The sequence below is a fragment of the Daucus carota genome, chromosome 8 (genome assembly GCF_001625215.2).
Source record: "Daucus carota subsp. sativus chromosome 8, DH1 v3.0, whole genome shotgun sequence".
In the NCBI taxonomy this organism is placed as follows: Eukaryota; Viridiplantae; Streptophyta; class Magnoliopsida; order Apiales; family Apiaceae; genus Daucus; species Daucus carota.
The window spans coordinates 22,915,202-22,937,142 of NC_030388.2; the positions used below are offsets into that span (position 1 = coordinate 22,915,202).

Genomic DNA, 21,941 nt, shown 5'->3' on the forward strand with positions numbered 1-21,941 from the left:
TCGTGCTTTGAATCATTTGCATCCAGATTTTTATTTTCATTTTTCCACTCATGAATTATAGTCCAATTTTACAATTTTATATATTAATATTGGTATTGTATCGAGATGTTTATAATATAAATTTATTTTTATTCTATAAATATTAATTTTAAATCATTAATATAATTTTTATAAGTTGCCTCAAATTTATTTTATTTTATAAATATTAATATTAAATTGTTAATATAATTTTTTATAACCCGCCGCAACGCGCGGCTTCTCAACTAGTTTGAATAAACAGAAGATGAGATCCGTAATATTAATCAACTACTAAAGTTCAAGTATTTGGACTATCAAATTTTTAACATTTTAAATTTAATATATAATATAAATTTAAACATCAAACGTTTTATTTACTTATAAGCATATATTAAAAATATTAATTCACTACTCTGTGATTTATTTGTCATGTTCATTTATTTGAATGCTTTCTATATAATATCAGAGTTTGAAATTTTCTTTTTAAATAAAAAATGAGAATACTATTATTTTATTCAATTTATCAATTTATTGGCCTTATATGTTTATACATTAAAATTTGAATTTATTCACTTAATTTTATTTCTTTGGTGACACATACGGGTACACCAATATAAGTTATACCTTGTATAATAAAATTATGTATAAATATTTAAATATTCCATATTAATCTTGTGAGAAGTTAAATATGCATATTTTCGCCCAAACCTCTTAGATATTTTGCGTCATTTAAAAAAATAAAAATAAATTTTGATGCATGGCTTGTTTAATGTTCCCACACTTCACATGTGAGTAGTGAGTGCAAGATCTACTGGTTACAAACTTGATCATTCTTGTCTTCACTCCTGTCTTGTGAAAAGAATCCGTCAAGTAATTCAATTAAAACATGTTATTTATATAATAAATGAGGCAAAACATCACGCCAAGGGCCCTAACCTTAATTATTGAATCATTGAAATCATGGGTATAGGATTCTATTGTCAATGCTCATGCTCATCCTGTGCCCATGGACCCATTTCTGTTGTCACTCACCAAACCAAACCAAGGGCATGAACCTGTCGACCATCATCTACTACAAAAATGGGAGAGTAAAGCTCGGAATCAGAATTTCGAAACATCCGAGTCAGGATATTTAATTTCCACAATTTTATCAAATACCCAAAAATAGTAGAACTAAAAAAATAAAGGGTCCGTTTGGTTGAGAGAAGCAGAAGCTGCTTCTGGTTTCTACTTCTCTTGACCCGTTTGTGTAAAGAATTAGAAGCATTTTTAAGAAGCTGAGAAGAATAGTTTCTGCTTTTTTTCCAAACAATTTATTAACTTATTTACTTCTCACTTCTACTTCACTTCTTTATTATAAGTAAGAAATTACTTTTTTTAAGCTAACCCAAACGGTCCCAAAATTTACTCACTTTTTAAAGACGAGAAATATTATACTAAATTTGGATTTTAGCTGATCGGTCGAGATTTGAGTTCAGTTTATGACATTAAGTTAGCCCCTCTCTAGTTGGTCTACTGGGCATCAATAACAATGTTCATTCATACTACCCCGTAAGATTTTTTGTTTTTACCTAGCTCCCGAATGTTACTACTCGGTTAACATTAGTACTTGTAGTAAAAGAAGAATGACCAGAGTGGTCAGTGGAGAAAGGAGGAAAATAAATGTCAGTTACTACATTACTAATGAAGGGTGTGTTTGTTTATGAAGTTGGTTTCAATTGACATATTGAGGAAGCTGTTGGCCTCTATGTTCTCTGTACTCAAAGTGGGGCTGTGTCCTAAAAGATGCAAGAGAGAAGGCCAGTGGTTGTCCTGTCACATGGCAGGTACCTATCAAACAAGAAACTTATTTTATCTCTTTTCTTGGACGCAAGCATTTTCTTCACTATATTATCAACACATTATGCATAATAATAGATATCCTGCAAGACTGCAGCTTCATTTCATTTAACCCCGCAGAGATCATACTTAGACCATCTACAATGCAGGGACACATTGTGCCTCGGGGCATGCAAAAAAGAAGTGGGCACCTCATATACACATGTTTAGCATTGGAGAGAAGTTAAAAAAAGCGGCCATGGACAGCATGGTGTCCCTGGACAACTTCTGTAAAACCTGCTTATTTATATTATTTTATTACAAAAACTGAAAAATGCTGCAGCTACTTTATACACATACATCAACAATTGAAATGAGGAAACGGTAATATTAACGTTACGAATGTAACGTTAATATATTAACGGTAAGATTTTTTTTTTATAAATACCTAAAAATTCACATTTTATTATTCACACTCTTACTTCTTGAAAAATTAAAATTTCTCTCAAAAGATGAATCCAAATAATCCCCCACCTCCAAATTCTACAAATCCGAACCCTCAATTTCCATATCCATATCCAAATTCTTATTTCCCAAATCCACAAAATTTTAATTCTCAAACCCCAAATTCTCAATACCCATTTCCACATTCTCAAAATTCTCAATATCCATTTTCATATCCTCAAAATTCTCCATATCAGTATCCATTTCCTACATTTTCAAATTCACAATTTGAAACTCAACAATCACCTCCTAATTTCGAAAATTCTCCACACTCACAAGTGCCCGCCTTTAATAATAGAAATTTTATTGATCTAAATGATGATTTTGAGGAAACTGAAGAAGTACGAGAAATTACTGGACAGTGGAAGTGGGCTGAAGATAAGCTTTTAATAAGTGCATGGTTGAATGTGTCAATTGATCCCCTAGTGGGCACTGATCAAAAAGCCGACGCATTTTGGGACCGAATTCAACAATATTGCGAGGAAGATAATCCCGGTGTCATCAAGAGAGGAGCTGCAGCTATGAGAAAAAGGTGGCAACGCATAAATGAAGGTGCTCAGAAATTTGGATCATGTTATGAAGACGCTTATAAGAAAATGGGGAGTGGTGCAAATTTGGATGACGTAAATGAGAAAGCTCATATTTTGCATTCTGCCAAATACAAAAAGAAGTCTAACTTTGATAAGCATTGGTTTGAGCTTCGTAGACAACCCAAGTGGAGAACTCCTTCAACCACTGACAGTTCGAAAAGAACTAAAATAAGCAGCTCTGGAGCTTACTCATCATCGGGAAATAACGATACACCAACAAGTGAGAATGTTGCTGAATCTCCTGTTCGTCCTAAAGGTAGGGAAGCGGCTAAAAGAAAGGGAAAGGGAAAGGCAAGAGCGGTACAAGCGTCCGATGAGTGGGAAGAATTACGAGCTAGTACATGTCGAAAGCTAAATCTAATGGAAGCAATAAATGAAACTCGTCAAAAGGAAATTGAGACTCGAGAAAAAGAGATTGAGGCAAAGCAAACTGAAATGGATTTACAAGTCATTTTGGCAGATACTACTAAAATGAATGATATTCAGCGGATGGCTCATTCAAAATTGCTTGAAAAAATTATGGCAAGGAACTAGTTTGTTTTTATTTGTTTGTAATGTAGCCGTTGGAGGCTAGTGTTTGTTTTCATTTGTTTGTAATATAGCCGTTGGAGTCTAGTGTTTGTTTTCATTTGTTTGTAATATAGCCGTTGGAGTCTAGTGTTTGTTTTCATTTGTTTGTAATATAGCCGTTGGAGTCTAGTGTTTGTTTTCATTTGTTTGTAATGTAGCCGTTGGAGGCTAGTGTTAGAATATATTCGTTTTTTTCTTCTATATAAACTACTTGTGTTAGTTTGTTCAATTCACTTTACAATGGATCAAACACCTTCACTAGAAAAGTTTACTGAAGAATTCATCGATGAGTTTTGTTTCGATGATGCTGAAGACAATCGTCGTCTTGAGTTGTATCATGAAATATACGGACAGAGCTCACGATCCAAGCCTCGAAAAAGTATATTCAGAGACCGTGAATCAGGTCATCAGCGTCTCATGAATGATTACTTTTCACCGAATCCAGTATATCCTGAACAAATCTTCCGCCGAAGATTTCGTATGGGAAGACATGTTTTTCTGCGTATTGTGGATGCTCTTTCAAATTCTGATCCATACTTTCAACAAAGAATCGATGCAGTGGGAAGAAAAGGCTTATCACCTTTACAAAAATGCACTGCAGCAATACGTATGTTGGCGTATGGAGTATCTGCTGACGCTGTTGATGATTATGTTCGTATTGGAGAGACTACGGCGATTGAATGCTTAAAGAAATTTGTCTCTAATATCATTATGATATTTGAGAGTGAATACTTGCGCAAGCCGAACTCCAATGATGTAGAACGTCTACTACAGATGGGCGAGGCTCGTGGATTTCCTGGTATGATGGGCAGCATTGACTGCATGCACTGGCAGTGGAAAAATTGTCCTAAAGCGTGGAAGGGAATGTTCATGAGTGGTCACAAAGGAGTTGCAACAATTTTACTAGAAGCTGTTGCTTCATCTGATCTATGGATATGGCATGCATTTTTTGGAGTTGCTGGATCAAATAATGACATAAATGTATTAGACCGATCACCAGTATTTGATGAAGTGTTACAAGGTCGTGCTCCAGAGGTAAATTATACTATCAATGGGAACAATTATAATATGGGCTACTACTTGACAGATGGAATATATCCTGAATGGGCAACATTTGTGAAAACAATATCACGTCCACAAGGTGAGAAAAGAAAATTATTTTCGAAATATCAAGAAAGTCAGCGAAAAGATGTTGAACGAGCGTTTGGTGTGTTGCAGTCTCGTTTCGCAATTGTTCGTGGTCCTTCACGTTTTTGGGACAAAGCGGATCTTGGGAGAATTATGAGAGCATGCATCATAATACATAACATGATTGTTGAAGACGAGAGGGACACGTACGCCACTCAATTTGGTCCTTTACCAACTTATGATGATGCAACAAATGGCTTAATGCAACCAAATTTAGGTGAAGAACCTTTTATCCCGTATGAAACGTATATTCAAAATATCATACAGCTGCGTGATAAACGGACACATCGTCAGCTCCAAAATGACTTGATTGAGCATATCTCGCAGTTTCACAACAATCGTTAATTTTTATATTGTAATTTTTAAATTTAATGCTTTCCTGTGTGATGTTTATGTAACATTTTATCATTTAAGTTTTTAATAATATGATGCATTTTAATTACATGATATGTTTTTTATTTTAATAAAATTTTTTAAAAAATAAACACAGAATATGAGAATTAGAAAAATTAAGTTAAATTGTAACGACATAGCATACGTAAATTTACTACAAATATGAGACAATAAAATAATTAAAATGGGTCCTACAAAAATAAAGCAAATGGGCTGTACATTGCATGAGCTTGGATAGTTTTGGACGGTGGACAGTTTTGTGATGAGGTGGTATCCAAATGGGGCCCATTGAAGAAAAACTTGTCCACAGCATTGTGGATGGTCTTACTACATTGATTTCTGCAATTAGTCACAGGTACTGCTGGCCAAATGAGAGGTTTCGAACCACTCGTGCAGAACCAGACTGTTAATTATTCGTTTAAATTTAATCAAGTAGCGGTTTGAACCGGTCCGGCCCGAATTGTTAAAAATAACGAATCGAATACAGGTCGTTAAGTTTAAAATCACAATCGCCCGCAAATCCGACAAGTTGGGCATATTTGGGAATCAACAAATTATTCGTGAATTATTCAGCCCGCGAATCAACTCCTGTTGTTCGGTTACGTGCTTGTTTTTCGGTGCACCATGGTTAACGTGTGTTAACACTTGTTTGAATTTATTTATTTGATTTTTATAATTAAATTAATGTAACGATGCGGTCTGTTCCATTTTTTTAAAGAGGATAATGGTCAGTCAAAGGTTGTCCTCTACTCATTCGAACTGTTGCCAAGTCGACCCAGGTCGATTGCCCTAGTGGCCAAGACCAGTTACAAAGACCAAGTCCACCACAACGTTATCTTCTTATCACTCGTTGTAACTGGCAACGCTTCTTTTATATGAATACGTTTATTCGCTATAATGCCGTTGTAACTGGCAACGCTTCTTTTATATGAATACGTTTATCCACAATAATGTTCATGTTATTCGTTATACTTAGTAATAATTTTATTATACGAATACAATTATTCAGTGCAACGCTTTTTTATCCGTTATAATAATAACACTTATGAACAAAACTTGTGATTTTTTTTAATCTTATCACGCTTTTTATTCGCAGAAAAATATGTCACAAACTGACCCAATTGTTGATGAATTATTGGCGATTCATTATAAAGGACCCTGTCTAGATTGTTATTATCGGTTATAACTAGTAACGCTTCTTTTATATGAATACAAGAATACTCCGTCCGTTCCTTAGTTGTTTACACGAGGCGACGGGGGCGCAACATGTACTTTAATGCTTTCATAAAATATAATTTGACAAATTATTTTGAATTTTATTTTTTTGACTAAAAGTTTAATATTTTTATTTTTGGGAAAAAATTTAAAATAATTTATGAAATTCTATTTTATATATATTTTAAAGTACGTGTTAAACAATGTAAAAAGACCGTAAAAAAAAGAGGGATAAAGGAAGTAACACTTTCTTTTGTATCTATACAATTATCCGTGTAAAGTTTTTTTACCCATTATATATAGTAACACTTTGATTTATATGAACAAAATCTATGATTCTTTTTAATCTTATCAAATTTTTTATTCTTCAAAATATGTCATACATTGACCTAATTATAAACGAGTGAGCTCTGCAATATTTAATCATGAGAGACATAGTCTACAACATTTACGTTTTTATTATCCGTTATAACTAGTAACATTTTTATTTATGTGAATACGCTTGTTTAATATAATGTTTGTATATCCGTTATAAGTAGTAATATTTTCTTTCTATATGGATACGATCACTCATTATAACATTTTTTTTACCCGTTACAAATAACAACACTAAATTTATATGAACGAAACTTGTGAATATATTCGTCATCCCACTTCTAATATAATTCACAAAAAATATATCACGAACTGACCCAATTATGAATTAGTTTATGTTACTATGTTTATATGATCACCAGAATGCAGAAACAATACAAAGAGGAAGAGAGAAATGTAAAAAAATCATAAAGAAATGAGAGGAACAAATGAAGCAACACTTTTTTGTATATGTATACAATTATCTGGTGTAAAGTTTTTTACCCATTATAGATAGCAACACTTGATTGATATGAATAAAATCTATAAATTTTTTTTTTAATCCTATCTCATTTTTTATTCGCCAAAATATGTCACATATTGACCCAATTATAAATGTGTGAGATCTGCAATTAGTCATATGAGACATAGTCTACGACATTTACGTTTATTATCGGTTATAACTAGTAACGCTTCTTTTACATGAACATGCTCGTTCAATATAACGTCTATACATCCGTTATAACTAGTAATTTTTTTTTATATGAAAACGATTACTAATTGTAACGTTCTTTTATCCGTTATAAATAACAACACTAAATTTATAAGAACGCTTGTGAATTTTTTCGTTATCACACTTTTAATTCACGAATAATATATCACGAACTGATCCAATTATAAATGAGTTTATGTTACTATATATGTTTATATGATCGCCAGAATGCAGAAACAATACAGAGAGGAAGAGTGTAGAAAGTGATAGCTCCAGAAGTTGAGTAAATATTCATTCCATTGTAATAAATAAAACATACATATCTCCTCATTAATGAAATTGAAAACCGAACTAACTATATACTCCCTGTCCCATTTTAACTGATGTTTGACTTTTTGACACGTATATTGAGATGCAAAAAACCTATATCTACACTTAATAAAAAAATTCAATTTTTATATCAAATTAAAGTTTAGATTCTAAACTTTTATTTGATATAAATTATACAAAGAATAATTATGTTTAGATATGATTTTTTTAACACCTTAAAATACGTATAAAAAAGTCAAAAGCAGTTAAAATGGGACGGAGGGAGTATAAACACTGTCCGTATGTATGCATCCTTTTAACTCAGAACAGATTCTGTTAATACATTTCCTCAAATGTCCATGACAATTCATATTACTTTAATCTTCAACTTCATAACCTGCTATTTCAGTTTTAACCTCTCTCACTGGAACTTTAACAGTGACATCACTCTTACAGGCTCAGTGAGATTTACTTTACTTGCATTTAGTGCCTGCCTTTATTCTTAAGTGATCAACCCATTTATTGTGTTATTTATTTATGTAGAAAAAAACTGACATTTTATTTAAGTTTCATTGGGATTTGTAGTGCTAACTCTCTCCGCATGATTCTGAGTTCATCACTTCAAGCAACAAAAACACATTTTCCTGGTTAAAAGATCTAAACCCTTTATTTGTTTGATTTATAATTTATAGTATAACTTTATATAAGAAAAATATCGGGTCATTCTGAGCTCAACCAGTGTTCTGAAGATCTCCGATTAATTTTGATTATTTTTTTAAGGTATTTTTACGCGGCATGGATTGGTCGATTGACTAATCTTGGCTTGTTAACCCGCCGATCGATTTATCGACTACACTATGATTTAATTGAAAATTAATTCATAAAATCTACTACAAATCCTGAATTCATATATCAACTGATCCGTTCTGATTTTTGATTTTTATAACCATGAATTTCAATCTATAAAATTATTCGAGTTGATTAAATAAAAGAAAGGGAGTGCTAGTAAATAGAAAAAGGTGAGTCTGCTGTAAACATACAAGGCCCCAGCCCCCAGGTGATAACCACTGCCATACGTACCCATCTACTTTAAACTTCTCTTTTCTCTTATAAATACTCCCCCTTACTCATTTCATCTCTCTCAGTCTCTTTCCTCACAATTATCATCTTCAACAAACCCAATCACACAGAACCACAGTTTAACTCTCTCTCTCTCTCACCTTTGTGTAGTCCCAAAAAGAAACCCAAAAGTTGCTCGAGATTTTACTCCAACATGGCTGCAACAACAGCTCCTAGTGTGCCTAGTACAAGTGGTGGAGGATCAAGAAACACAGAGCTCTGTCTAGATGAGAAGTGGAAGCTCTCCAAGAAAGAAGGCTCATTCTCCTCAAGAAACTCAGCATCCATGAACCAATCCAGCTCAAGAACTCATCACTCATCTTCTAGAAGAAGATGTGCATTCACAAGAAAGTGTGCTAGGCTTGTCAAAGAACAGAGAGCCAGATTCTACATCATGAGGCGCTGTGTCACCATGCTCATCTGCTGGCGTGACAATTTCTCTGATTCCTGATCTTTTTCAACTTTTTTCGAGATTTTATCTTGTGGGTCAGTTTTTTTTTTCTTGGTTAGGAGGATTCAAGAAGACCCTTTATATGTAAATACATATGTGATATGGCTATAGATTTTTGTTTTTTGAGGTCTAAATCTCTGTAAGAGACACAGATTCTTTATGTTTATGTAGGATTTATTAATGTTATGAAATACAAACATCAACTCAATATATAGGTGATGCCTTTATAAATTTCAGTCTTGATGATTGACTTGAATTGATGGTGCTTCTTGAAATCTCTCCGGGAGAGATAGGGAGAGAGAGAGAGAGAGATTCCCATTGAAGCATAGCAGTGGGCAGTGCAGCACTGTGTGGATCCGGTGTGCTAGCCTGACACTAATCTTATTTTATTACAATAATTTACTATAGATTATCTTGTAGCTCTAAATTTTTTACCATTTTTTATTACTAGCGTAGAGTAGTTCAAAATATGTGGCAGTCTCGCAAAACTGGATCAACGTGGGAGAGAGAATTGACAACTTTACTTTCGTTTCTTCTTATACTAATGCCACTTAATAAAGATGCGATTTTTATATGTTACCATTACTGCTGATCAGTGATCAGTATTATATTGATTTGATTTCAACGGTGGTCATTTTAAGTTGAAAAAATTTGGGATAGTGGTGCATATGACTTTATTGTGTAAAATGTACGAGAATGGATTTTAATAGTTACCAAGAGAAAGTAAAAGGTTAAAAGTTTTACCAGGTTTTCTGCAACTAGTACCATCACTTTCATTAAACAGATTCCACAGCTGTACGTATATATCACAAGATTCACCGCGGTTAAAGTTCACTCTACCCGGTGTAACACCTCCACCTCTCGTTTAACTTATAAGTTACTTATAAACGGAAAAATCTAGCACCTTTTTGGCAACCAATATTTTCATAAAATAAGTCGTTCTTTTATTTAAAAAAAATTTTGTTTTAGAGTTATTTTGGATGTAGATGTTAAAGAAGTGTTTCATATTCGTTATTTGACAAAAATATAAAGACTTATTTTAGAAAAAAGTAAACTATTTTTTTATAAATAAGCTCTTGTTTTTGGAAAATAAGATTAACCTAATTGCATGTTAGTATTTTTGAAAAACTACTTATAAGTCATGGCCAAATAGTCATCGTACAAACTCGATTGCGAGATATTATGGGGCTGTTTGGCTGAACTTAAAAGAATTGATTTTTTATTGCTTAAACTATAGAAGTGAATTATAAGTGAAAAGTTGGCTTAAATTTATAAGTTATTATTAGCTGTTTTTAACCAGATCGAACCTAATTGGTTGTCACTTCCAATTATTTCACAAAATATTTACTGAAATGTAAAATTTACTGGAAAATATTGTTGGATGAGGATATGGATGAAGTCTGCAAGGGCAAGGAAAAAAAGACCATATGGCAGCTGCTACAACTGTTGCTTAAAATCTTTGACCACAACAGCTGCTGGACCACTCTCAGGCTTTGACTCTTTCCGTGGAGTGGAGTGGAGGCCATAACTTTGGGCTTTTTCACACTGCTGTGCTGCTCACTCTTTTTCACTTGTGAATAGGACTGGGTAAAACATAAAGTAAGGTTAAAGGCAAGTATGAGATTGATGGCCTCTGCTTTTCATACTTAATTCTTTTTGCTATTATTCAATTCTTGACCATTTTTATGTTTTCTAATTACCTGGATTACGGACTACTAATCAAACGGTGCAAGTCTAGTTTTATTTTATATTTCTCTATTTTCACACGAAGTAATATACAAAATTTCTCTTTGACCATTTAGGTGAGTTTAAAATAAGCTCTTCTTGATAAAGTAAAGAGTTGAAGTAGAAACAAGTTAAGAATTATAAGTGATTAAAGTGTTTAGGAAATAAGTAGAAGTTACGAAACAAAACTTTTTATAAATAATTTTTAACTTTACGGTACGAATAAGTGGTTATAACTTATAGAGTCCGACCAAACACTCCCAAAATAATAAATCATCCTCCCAGCATATATTGATGTTCTATCGATATTTAGAAGTGACACGTATTCAGAACTTAGAAGTATAGGTTAAAAATAAAATTCATGAGTAGCAATTTTTTTTATGTTTAGACGAGCTCAGATATTGAATTTGCCAACAAAATTGAGAATTTTCAACCATCAATCAAATAAGAATAAAGAACGGTTAAGATATCATCTGACTCATATATCATGCGTTAGTGTTTCGATTATGACATTAATCACTACTCTTATGATTGTTTTCACAAAGCGTGATTCTAATTGGGATCAGTGTAAGGGGTAATCTGTGTTTAAGAATTAAGAGATCCTCCTCAACATTTGTGCTCGATGTAGTTGGATTGTGTGGGTCATTGTGGCAATAATGGTAAATCGAATTAGATTTTGGGTGCCATATTTTCAATAATTGGATTTGCTTTAAACTGTTGAACTTGATTATTTTTCTCCTCGCAATCGACAGGTATATCACGCTGATATAAAGTTTGTGCATTAATCATTTCTAACCTTATCATTGCTAGGGCGTGCTTTTTCATTTTGATTTATTAGACTTCTATTCTACTGTAGCCAGATCTTCGTTCCCTCCCCGTTTTTCTTGGAATACCATCGCGATTTTACGAAGTGGCTGTTTGGCGGGGCTTTTAAGCCATGCTTCTGGACTTTTAAGTTAGAAGCACTTATTTCGTACCGTTTGTGTAAAAAATCGAGAAGCACTTATAAAAAGCTACGATTCCTAGCTTTTGTTTCATGACTTCTGCTTTTTTCCCAAACACTTTAATCACTTATAAGTCTTAACTAACTTCTAACTTCTACTTCACTTTTTTATTTTAAGCAAGAAGCACTTATTTTAAGCTCACCCAAACGGCCCCGAAATCTCACTCATTTATTGATGATGCAGATCTTGTAATTTGTTGTGATTATAAGGGGCTAGGTAGAAGCAAGAATCTAGGTTCCTAGAATGTCGAAGTTACCATGTCAAACTTGAAATTTAATGTAGACGTTCATCTGAAGTTGTTTACATAAGTGAGTTGCATGAAAAGCAAAAACGACTCTCGACATCATCTGGTGTCCGAAAAAGAGTTTTATGCATTTCGGGTAAAAACGTAAACAGAAATAAACATATTCAGTATATTTTACTCGAAATATCAAAATAAGAAGACTTTAAAATGCGTGTTACCGAGCACAATTGGATAACCCATGTGGTGGGTTTATCCTCTGTTGTCTCCGAAAATCCGGGTTCGACTCTGGCTCATCCGAATAGTATTAGAATGTGTTACCGTTACCACTAACCACTAAAACGCTAAAGTCTTGCAACACTATGGGTAAACCTATATGAAGGCTCTGCTTGCGTTGCAGAAAACATAAAAGCCAAAATAAATGCATTTTGTACTGAAAGCAGTCCAAAAAAACCATAAATACTCATCTTGACAAGTGCTAGGGTCAAATTCTCATATCTAATCTATAAGCACAAACTTTAATGCTCCTGTAAGGATAGTTCGAAATATTGTTCAGTAACTTATTTTTTAAGTACGTGTCAAGCAGTGCACGACAAAATTGAATGAGACAAAGAGAGTAAAAGGTAGTAAATATGTAATCTATACTATATTATTAAAACTAGACATACAAAAGGTAGTCCAGTACGGTGCATCATAAATATTGGATCACTTAAATCAAATTAATGAGAACCGTAATATTGAATTATATATATTTCACTAAAATGCTACTAAAGTTCTGATGTTCAAATTTCGTCAATAACATAATAATATATTAGAGGTGCCTCGCTTTCCCACCACTAATCACGGCCTTTTGAGTGCTGGAACATTTTCTAGTACGGGAGCTGATTCACTACATTAAGTTACACGGGAGAATCTGCTTTGAGAAATTGGCAAGAGTCAAAAAGGAAAGAACATAGGACGATTAAAGAGGGTCTCTATATTTTATAGTGAGGATTAGCGCTGTGTTAAAGATAACTTTTTTCTATATGCCACCAAGCACCAAATGGGACACATTTGGAGCTTAGGGGGATACCTGTCTCTCAGCTAGAACCACGGTTAACTAACAACAAAGGGTGAGCCGTAAAGAAAACGCATACTCAGTGAATGAGGTGGCCACACTATCCCATAGGTCTGCTCCAGCTCTTTTATCCCTCGTCCTAAGTCCATCTAAAACATGTACCATGTCCCATTGGTTTCAGAATTCAGAATGTACCAGTAACTAACAATATTTCCATCATGTTCAGCTGTGGCATGGCCTTATTCTACTCAACTACCACCATCGATTTAATCCCACCTTCAATTAATTCTCTGAAATTAATGTCTATTTACACTTACTTGAACATATGAATGATCTCTTCACAATGATACCACTCATCTTACAACTAAACTATTGATTTCAATTAACCAGTTAACTATCATTATATAATAGTAGACACCAGGAGAATTATTTTTTTAATATTCTCTCTCTTGAAGCAGAAAAGCAATTAGGTATATTTATCTTCAATCGCCTTATCTTCAAGTCTCTTCTCTCTAATTATGTTTCTTTCACTAAATTATTGCTAATACTAATCTACAACTTAGGGTATTTCAAAAATTTGACTTGTGCCATTCGCAAAAATTCATTACTATCGGAATTATTGTAACATCACAAGAAGTAAAGAGCACAACAGTGCCATTATGAATTCCCCATTAAATTATCGTGATTCAAGTTTCACCATGTTTGATCCAAATAGTCCCATAAAGATTCAACATGAGCTTTTATAATTCCTATATTTGCCCAAGCATTCATTTGATCTATTTTCAACTATCAATTATATGCAAATTAATTTAAGTTCCTTCATCAGTTTATACCTAGACACACAACAAGAATGTAATGACGTAACAGATTAACCATAAAGAAACATTTCTAGGATATTAAGGTACTTTGTGCCTACATATTCGAACATAAGAATATGAATACTATCTACTTTGTCAAAACATAATCCAAAAGGGCAATCTTAAATAATACCATAAGGTGTGATATTAAGCAATATGCTTCAACAATTAAGAGGGGTGTATAGTGCATACCTGAGGTACAAGATCTAATAAAGATGCACATGGGAGCACAGATCGTTTATTAAAGCAACTTGCAAAATCATATGGCATATTCACCAGCATATTCTCTAAAAGCCGTCATACGTAAATTTTCCCGGTTTACTTGGATAAAGAGGATATGGCATAAAATAATGAAACTTTACAAATTCAAAATCCGTAAAAACATCTTGCAAGGAAAAACTAAACATAGCTAACTACAAGTGGATAAACAGATTACAATCTAAGAAACCCTTCAGAAATGTCATATTTGCGCATTCTCAGTGTAAAAGAATCTGTGTACCTTATACTTCAAAGAAGTCAGCTCAGATAGTAATAAGGCTCTACCTTTTCAGCTAACCTTCTGCACAATAAGGTGCCGTAATATAATGAATTATTCCAGGGGAGTTCTGTTCATCAAGATTAAGTCGTCCTCTTTATTATGTACAAGATCCACAATCATGTATGTCTCCCAAAAACATAGAATGTTCATCTTTCTGAAAAGACAATTACTAGCATATTACACAAACATACTTGTATTCATGTTATCGTCGATCAAAAGGCATGTGTCTAGGTGAAGAAGAGTTGCTAAATACCGACGTCACCGAATTACTCCTAACATTCACCCTAGAATCAGAACTTGAACTAGCATCCAATGATCTTGAACCGCCAAAACAACTAAACAAATTCCCTAAAACTCGCCTGAACCCACCTCTTTCCCTACTCACATTCCCTCTAGAAGCCCAGGAAATCCTCCTCGGAGCCCCATTATTATTAAACCCGCCGTCCATCTCTGTAAACACAACAGGTAATTCTCGTTCACCTCTCCTACCACCTGAAAACCTCCCCACAGCAAATCCACCTCCCGGCAACCTCCATATCGTCAACCCAATACTTTCATCTTCATTATTCTGCTCCACATTTTCCTCATTCTCAACTCCACTAGACTCAATAGGCAATTCATATCGACAAACAGGACAAGAATTACGAATAGACAACCAAGGCACAATACAATCATAATGATAAATGTGCTTACAAGGCATTTCTCGAGCTTCGGTCCCAAACTCAAACAATTCAGTACAAACAGCACAATGCAGCTCACTACAAACATGATCATCACCAATCACCACACTGGGCATCGACTCAATCGCCACTTTCGAAGCCGGTGGATGATCAATCCTCCCAACTCCATTCGCTTCAATTTGCGATAGCTGATCCAACAACCGATCGAACCCCGAACCCAACAAAGACCCCGACACACTATTCGGCAACGGCCTCAAACCCGACCCGGCACCATCATCATAATACAACTCAAAACCCGACCCGGACACGGATCCGGAACCCGACCCGGAATCACCCATTTGCTCAGACCCATCACTATTTCCACGAAGAACAATGACAGGATTGAACGGAGACCGGTCGTCGCCGGTGCGGCGACTTCGGCGGATCGCCGGCGTGGAATTCTGATCTAAATTGGCGCGATTTCCGATCATGAACAAGCGGTTTCGGTTCGGGTTATCGATGGACTCCACAAACCCGGCGTTACAATCGGGGCAAGAGAGATTATTAAGAGATTGTTGATTTAAAACCCTAACGTATCGGCTGCATCTGTAGCACCAGTGAGAAGAAGAAGGCATGTTTGTGTGTGTGAAATGCAAACCGTAGAAATTTGTGTGTATATAGTGCGTGTAGATCTAGAGAGTTTAAAGATAGAAGTACAACTAGTGCGTGTGTGTGTCTGAAAATGAAAACTAAATTTTACAAGTAACTTGTGTGTGTGGTGTTTGATTGAGAATGTGAATTTGGGCAGGTCGAGGGGACTGAGCAAAAAATAGAATATAAATTAAAAAAATTTAAAACCGCATCGAACGGTGTCAAATCGAATCTGAAACTGAAATCGGAATTAAAAATTTAATTGTTCGATTCCGGTTATAATTAGAAATCTAGCCGAAAAAATTGTGTTGGTCTAATTTTTAAAATTAATATTATATATTTTATTATTTATAATTTATATAGAATGGCGATTGTGGCGGGGTCGCGGTAAAGAACGTTCATCCGGCGATTCAATCGGACCAAGAGCGGGGCGACCGTTGTGACGGAGCCGCGGCGGAAGACGTTCACTCGGCGATTCAATGAGAGCAAGAGCGGGGCGGTGAATTAATCCGACGATTATGTTGATGAAACTGTGAAAAAGGAGAAGAAGATAGAGAGGGAGGTGGAGAGATAAGTAATAAAGAAATGAAAAAGTGAATTAAAGAAAGTAGAATATTTGCAAATTTTAAAAAATTTTATATTTGAAAGATTTTAGAGAGAGTAGTACTCCCTTTGTTTTCTATCATTTGACGTTTTGACTTTCGGCACACATTTTTAAGTCATTTGACCGATAGTTAAAAATATTATTTTTGATTTATATTTTTTGTGATATAAATCAATACCTTCCATTTCATGCAAATTAATCACTCAACTTTACATCACCATTTTAATATTACACTAATATCACACTAATGATATAGTTTAAATGTATAGCAAATTAATCACTCAACTTTGTATCTATTTTCAATTAGGTCAACGGTTAATTTTAAATTTATAACTTTCAAAATTATGATTTGCATCTTAAATTTCTATCTTAAATTATGGTTTTAAAACTTCTATTTCTTCTCTCAAAAAAAAAAAAAAACTTCTATTTCTAATAACTTTCAAATTTAACTGATAATAAATCATGTAAAATATAATGTTAGAAAATTTGATTTCTCTCTCCGCCTCAACATTCTTTACTGGTTACTCCCTCCGTCCCTAAATACTTTTCCTGTTTGTACTTTTCACGTTTGCCAACACACATTTTTGATCGTTAATATCTTTCATTTCGTAGTAGCATTAAATATAAAAATTTCACCGTATTAAAGTACTCGTGAATACGAATCTAACAAGATCACTCATGACTATATTTAGTTTTATAGATTAGATGTAAATTAGTAATTTGTCTCATGTTATGAACAGTACCGACATCATAAACAAGAAAAGAAAAAAGAAACGGAGGGAGTATCGATTTTCTGTTGGCTCAGTTGGAAGGGAGAAGAAGAGGAGAGGAGAGGTAGAGCTGACAATTTCGGGTTTCGGATCGGGTTCGGGTCGGGTTGACTGTTGTGGGTCAAAAATTTTACTCAATCCGAACCCGATCTGAAATTTTAATGGGTCAGAATACCCAACCCCAACCCGAACCCGACCCGCACTACCCGCGAGTAACCCGAACTCGATCCGAAAAATAATATTAATTTATAAATATATTTTATAAATAATAAATAATTATTATTTTAATTGAAATAAATTAATTTTTATTAAATTAAATAATTTTTTATTAAATTTAACAGATAAATATTATAAAAATAATATAAATATATATAATATTTAATTATATATTACTTATCGGGTAATTTCGGGTCAATTTCGGGTAACCCGAATTCGACCCGTTTTTTCTGGGTTGATTTTGGGTCAACCCGAATTCGACCCGAACCCGAAAAACTCCAACCTGAATTCGTATTTTACGAGTCAAATTCGTGTCGGGTTGTCGGGTCGGGTCCAATATTGTCACACCTACCTCCTAAGGAGAGGGGGGCGGAAGGCTGTTGGTCGAAGGAGACAGGAGGTGATTGAAATCGACGAAGGGGAACGAAGGTAAGATAATTAATAGCGGTGAAATATTTTTAATATACAATGTCCCAGTTGAAAGTTATATCGAATTAAATAATTCGTCTGAAATATTTTTTGGATTGACGGCCCAAATAAATAATTTACTATATTACATTGATGGTTTAGTTATTTTTATTTTTTTTGACAAATGCAAGAAGATTTCATTAACTTGAATATAATACAGTCGGGACAAATCCCCAACTGCCGATACAACCAGGTGGTAAAACAAATAACATACTAAAAACAATTAGATGATTTGTTTCCTGATCGTTTAACACATAGAATTTAAAAATTCTTGAAACTAAAAACGAAATCAAAGACATCCCAAGTGATCCAAACTGCACCAACATCTCTCGAAATAGTACCATCGCAATTGACCATATCACGTAAAACCCATTGTTAGCCCAATGTTCAGAAACACCAATCGCATGAATTGAGATTGGAGAAACGGCACCACAGCTATCTACGTGCCGGACACCAGCTATAGACATGCCGAAGGCACCCCAGCTATCTACATGCCGGATACCAGCTATAGACATGCCGAAAGTGTAACCCCGTGAAGAATGAACAATCTTTTATTGTGAAAGGTGAGCTCTTACAATAATCACCACCGTCTCAGAATCAATACAGTCTTTGCAGATCACCAAAAATATCAATAAACTCGTTCTCAATATATCCAACATCAAATGAACCCAATCACAATTAGACAAAAACATAACAAAACACTCCAAAAGGAGAGACAAGACACACACTCCAAGAGGAGAGACACACAAACACCCAAAAGATTAGGTTTTATTGAAAGGAAATTAACGAGAATAAAGGAAAAATGAAGGGGTTGGGGCTTTCCACCGGAGAAAACCAGTGGAAGCCCCTTAATTTACTTGAAAATGCACAAACCCTAGATGAGAGGGAGAGAGGAGGGAGGCGGCTAAACCCTAGATGGTTTAGTTATTTAATCACATGGATAGACATTCAAAGTGCACGTTAGCGTTGAAGATAAGTTTGCATTGAGCAGATTGCAGATTAGTTGAACTTGATTTTGGGTATTTAGATTCTGCAGCGTGGCATTCGAGGAACTTAATTTAATGGTGTAGATTTGTCGACACAATTCACAGGCTCAACTAATACTCCCTCCGTCCCACCGGGTTGTTAACGTTCACTGTTTGCACGCATTTTGAGGCTTTTATAAAGTATAGTTCTATAATGTTTTTTAATTTATTTTTTTTCTGAATAAAAGTTTAAACATCAAACTTTTATTCAGAATTTTTTTTATAAAAAAAAACCTCATACAACTATATTTTATAGAAGTCTTAAAAAGCGTGTCATGTTAACAATTCAACGGGACGGAGGGAGTACTAAACATAAGATATTGGCAAATGGCAAGGTAGGTAACAATAATAGTGGTGAGAGCGGTGCAATTTTAATTTGATAAAGCAAAGAGAAAAATTCATCTTAATCGAAATTTATTTTTCTTTCAAAAGTAACACCAAAATATTTATCTTTAAGAATAATTTAGATTTTGTTTTCTATCATTTTCTGTTTTCTGTATTCAGAACTAACTATTTATTATTTTTATATTTAAAGACTGTTATCTTAGTATATATATTCTTAAAAAATTTTAGAAATAAAATCAAATATTAAAATATCTTTTAAAATTATTCTTTTGTCTTTTCAAAAAAATAATTTAATTACGAAATCAAATAATTAATATACTAATATATGTTTTTCTATAACTAAATTAATATCAAAATTTTAGTGAATATTTAATTTTTGAAAAAAAGAACGAGCATAAAGTGAGCCCTCAAGGTTGGTTGGAAATCAAAACAGAGTTTTCCCAATGCTAGGCTTCTATGCTTGACAAGGTGACGACGTGACGCTCGCACATATGAAAGTTTTCTATTTCGCCGAATTGTACAATTAAGTTAACCAATTTTAATTAAGTTAACAATTTTACTAAACACTAGCTTATAGCCCGTGCAAGACACAAGAGCTTTTTAATTATTTATAAATTTTTTAAATATATTTTAAATGGTGCGAAAAAAATTAATTTATAAATAATAAATCAAAATTTTCAATAAAATAAATTTTGAAATTATGATTTGTTTATAAGTTAGAACTGTTGTAAATACATCATCACAACCATTAATGACTTCAAATAAACTATTGTAATCAAGTCATTCCTTGTCTCGTATGTATCATGTCAAAGGTATTAAATTCTTTCTATCAAATTGTAATAAAATTTTGAGTTGAATATGTGAGGCCAACTTCTATTAGATTATATTTATAAATATATTTTATATTAAAATTATTATAATGTGATTTAAATATTTTTCTAAATTATGGTTCTAGATTAAAACTGATAAATATAATTTGTTTTGAATTAAGAAAAGGAATCATAAACATGCAATAAGAAGGTTGTTTTGGATTAAGAAAAAGTTTTTGTATTCGTTCCTCACATAAACCCGACTTATTAGTTTTAAAATATATATTTTATAAAAAATTATGACGGTGCGATTTATATATATATATATATATATTATATAGGCTCATGATCAAATAGAAACCACTTTTAAAATAAAAACTAGAAACCAATACAAGTTAGTGATATTCGCAGTACAATTTAATGATATTCTCTTTAGGATTTAGTGATCTGTGTTGCAAGAATTAGTGAAAACTTGCAGAACAGCCCGGAATCTCCATATATGTTCCAAAAACTGCTCAAATCTCCAGATCTGTTCACGTTTTCGATTCAGATGGTAGTGACGGTGGTGGAGATGGTGGAGGTGAAGGTGGAGATGGAGGAAGGATGATTGTAGCGAAAGTGTGGGTGGCTTGAAGTAGGTGGTTGGAGCTTTGCCGGAATAGTGGCGGCTCCGCCGCGTTTTGAAGTTGAGCCGAGGTGGAAAAAGAAGTATGAACGGGGCTGAAGAAGGTTGAAGCAGCGACCAAGACGGGGTTGGTGAAGATGGAGGTGGAGATTGTGTTGTCAGAGAAATAATGTAGGTGGAGATGGAGGGGGCGGGCGGCATAGAGGTGGTGGTGGTTATAGAGGAGGTGAGACGGAGGTGGTGGCAGTGGCGGATGTGGAGGTGGGGTTGGTGAAGATGGAGATGGAGATGGGGTTGTTTAAGAATTTAGTGGTATATGCTTTAGGATTTAGTGATATTTCAGTTTGGTTTTTAGTTTCTAGGCTAAGGAGGTTTCTATTGGAGTAAAACTCTATATATATTTTGAAACAGATGGTGCGATATAATTCTACAAATAAAACTGGTAGGAAATATTTATTTTACATTAAAGACAGAATTTGTTTTGAATTCAGAAAAGGAATCATAAACATGCAAATAGCTATCAGTTGCCTTACAGAACAAAAGTTAATTTTGTCTTAATTTAACGGTGCTTATTTGTTCAATATACGATCCAACGGATGATAAGCTTTTGGACCATGGAACCATGCGACCAAATTATCTCCCTTACGCTTATTATATATAAGTATATAATATGCAATGTTATGCAATTAAGTTAACATGTTTCATGTGTTTATTGTACTAGACGAAACTTGTAACACCTTTTTTTATAATCCTAAATTTTAAAAAAAATTAATCATCACATTTTTTTATAGATATGTAATTTTTAATTTTTATTTAATATTATTTTTTAAATATCCGAATTAGACCCGAACCCTAACCGAAACCCGAAAAAACCCTACGAATCGGATCTGGATCTTCATTTTCCAGATCCGGACCCGGACCGGAACTGACCCGAAATATAATAGATCGGGTCGGAATCTAAAGAAACCCGACCCGACCCGTTGCCAACCCTATTTAATGCGTAATATGAATTCAAGATGTGCGTTTGATATTGCAGCTTAATTAATTTGCTAACAATTATAATATTATATTATAAGAGTAGAGTTTGCTGTTTTGAGAGTCGACTT

The 21,941-nt window shown here is 33.8% G+C and overlaps 3 protein-coding genes across 3 annotated transcripts; 2 read left to right on the plus strand and 1 right to left on the minus strand.

The window, feature by feature from the left end:
* The first annotated feature begins 2,348 nt into the window (after nt 1–2,348).
* On the plus strand, nt 2,349–3,464 carry LOC108198374 (glutathione S-transferase T3-like). The gene has a single exon (XM_017366127.1). It carries the CDS (start codon nt 2,349–2,351, stop codon nt 3,462–3,464), a length of 1,116 nt encoding a protein of 371 aa, XP_017221616.1.
* A 276-nt stretch (nt 3,465–3,740) lies between these two features.
* LOC108198375 (uncharacterized) lies at nt 3,741–5,130 on the plus strand. The gene has a single exon (XM_017366128.2). The coding sequence runs from the start codon at nt 3,741–3,743 to the stop codon at nt 5,031–5,033; it is 1,293 nt and encodes a 430-aa protein (XP_017221617.1). The 3' UTR covers nt 5,034–5,130.
* Nucleotides 5,131–14,463: 9,333 nt separating this feature from the next.
* Nucleotides 14,464–16,126, minus strand: LOC108197426 (E3 ubiquitin-protein ligase RDUF2). Its single transcript, XM_064083313.1, has one exon. It carries the CDS (start codon nt 15,955–15,957, stop codon nt 14,866–14,868), a length of 1,092 nt encoding a protein of 363 aa, XP_063939383.1. The 5' UTR covers nt 15,958–16,126; the 3' UTR covers nt 14,464–14,865.
* Between the last annotated feature and the right edge of the window lie 5,815 nt (nt 16,127–21,941).

Excerpts from the sequence above, each read along its gene's own strand:
- LOC108198375 (XM_017366128.2), top strand. The coding sequence starts at position 3,741 with ATGGATCAAACACCTTCACTAGAAAAGTTTACTGAAGAATTCATCGAT.
- LOC108197426 (XM_064083313.1), bottom strand. The coding sequence starts at position 15,957 with ATGCCTTCTTCTTCTCACTGGTGCTACAGATGCAGCCGATACGTTAGG.
- LOC108198374 (XM_017366127.1), top strand. The coding sequence starts at position 2,349 with ATGAATCCAAATAATCCCCCACCTCCAAATTCTACAAATCCGAACCCT.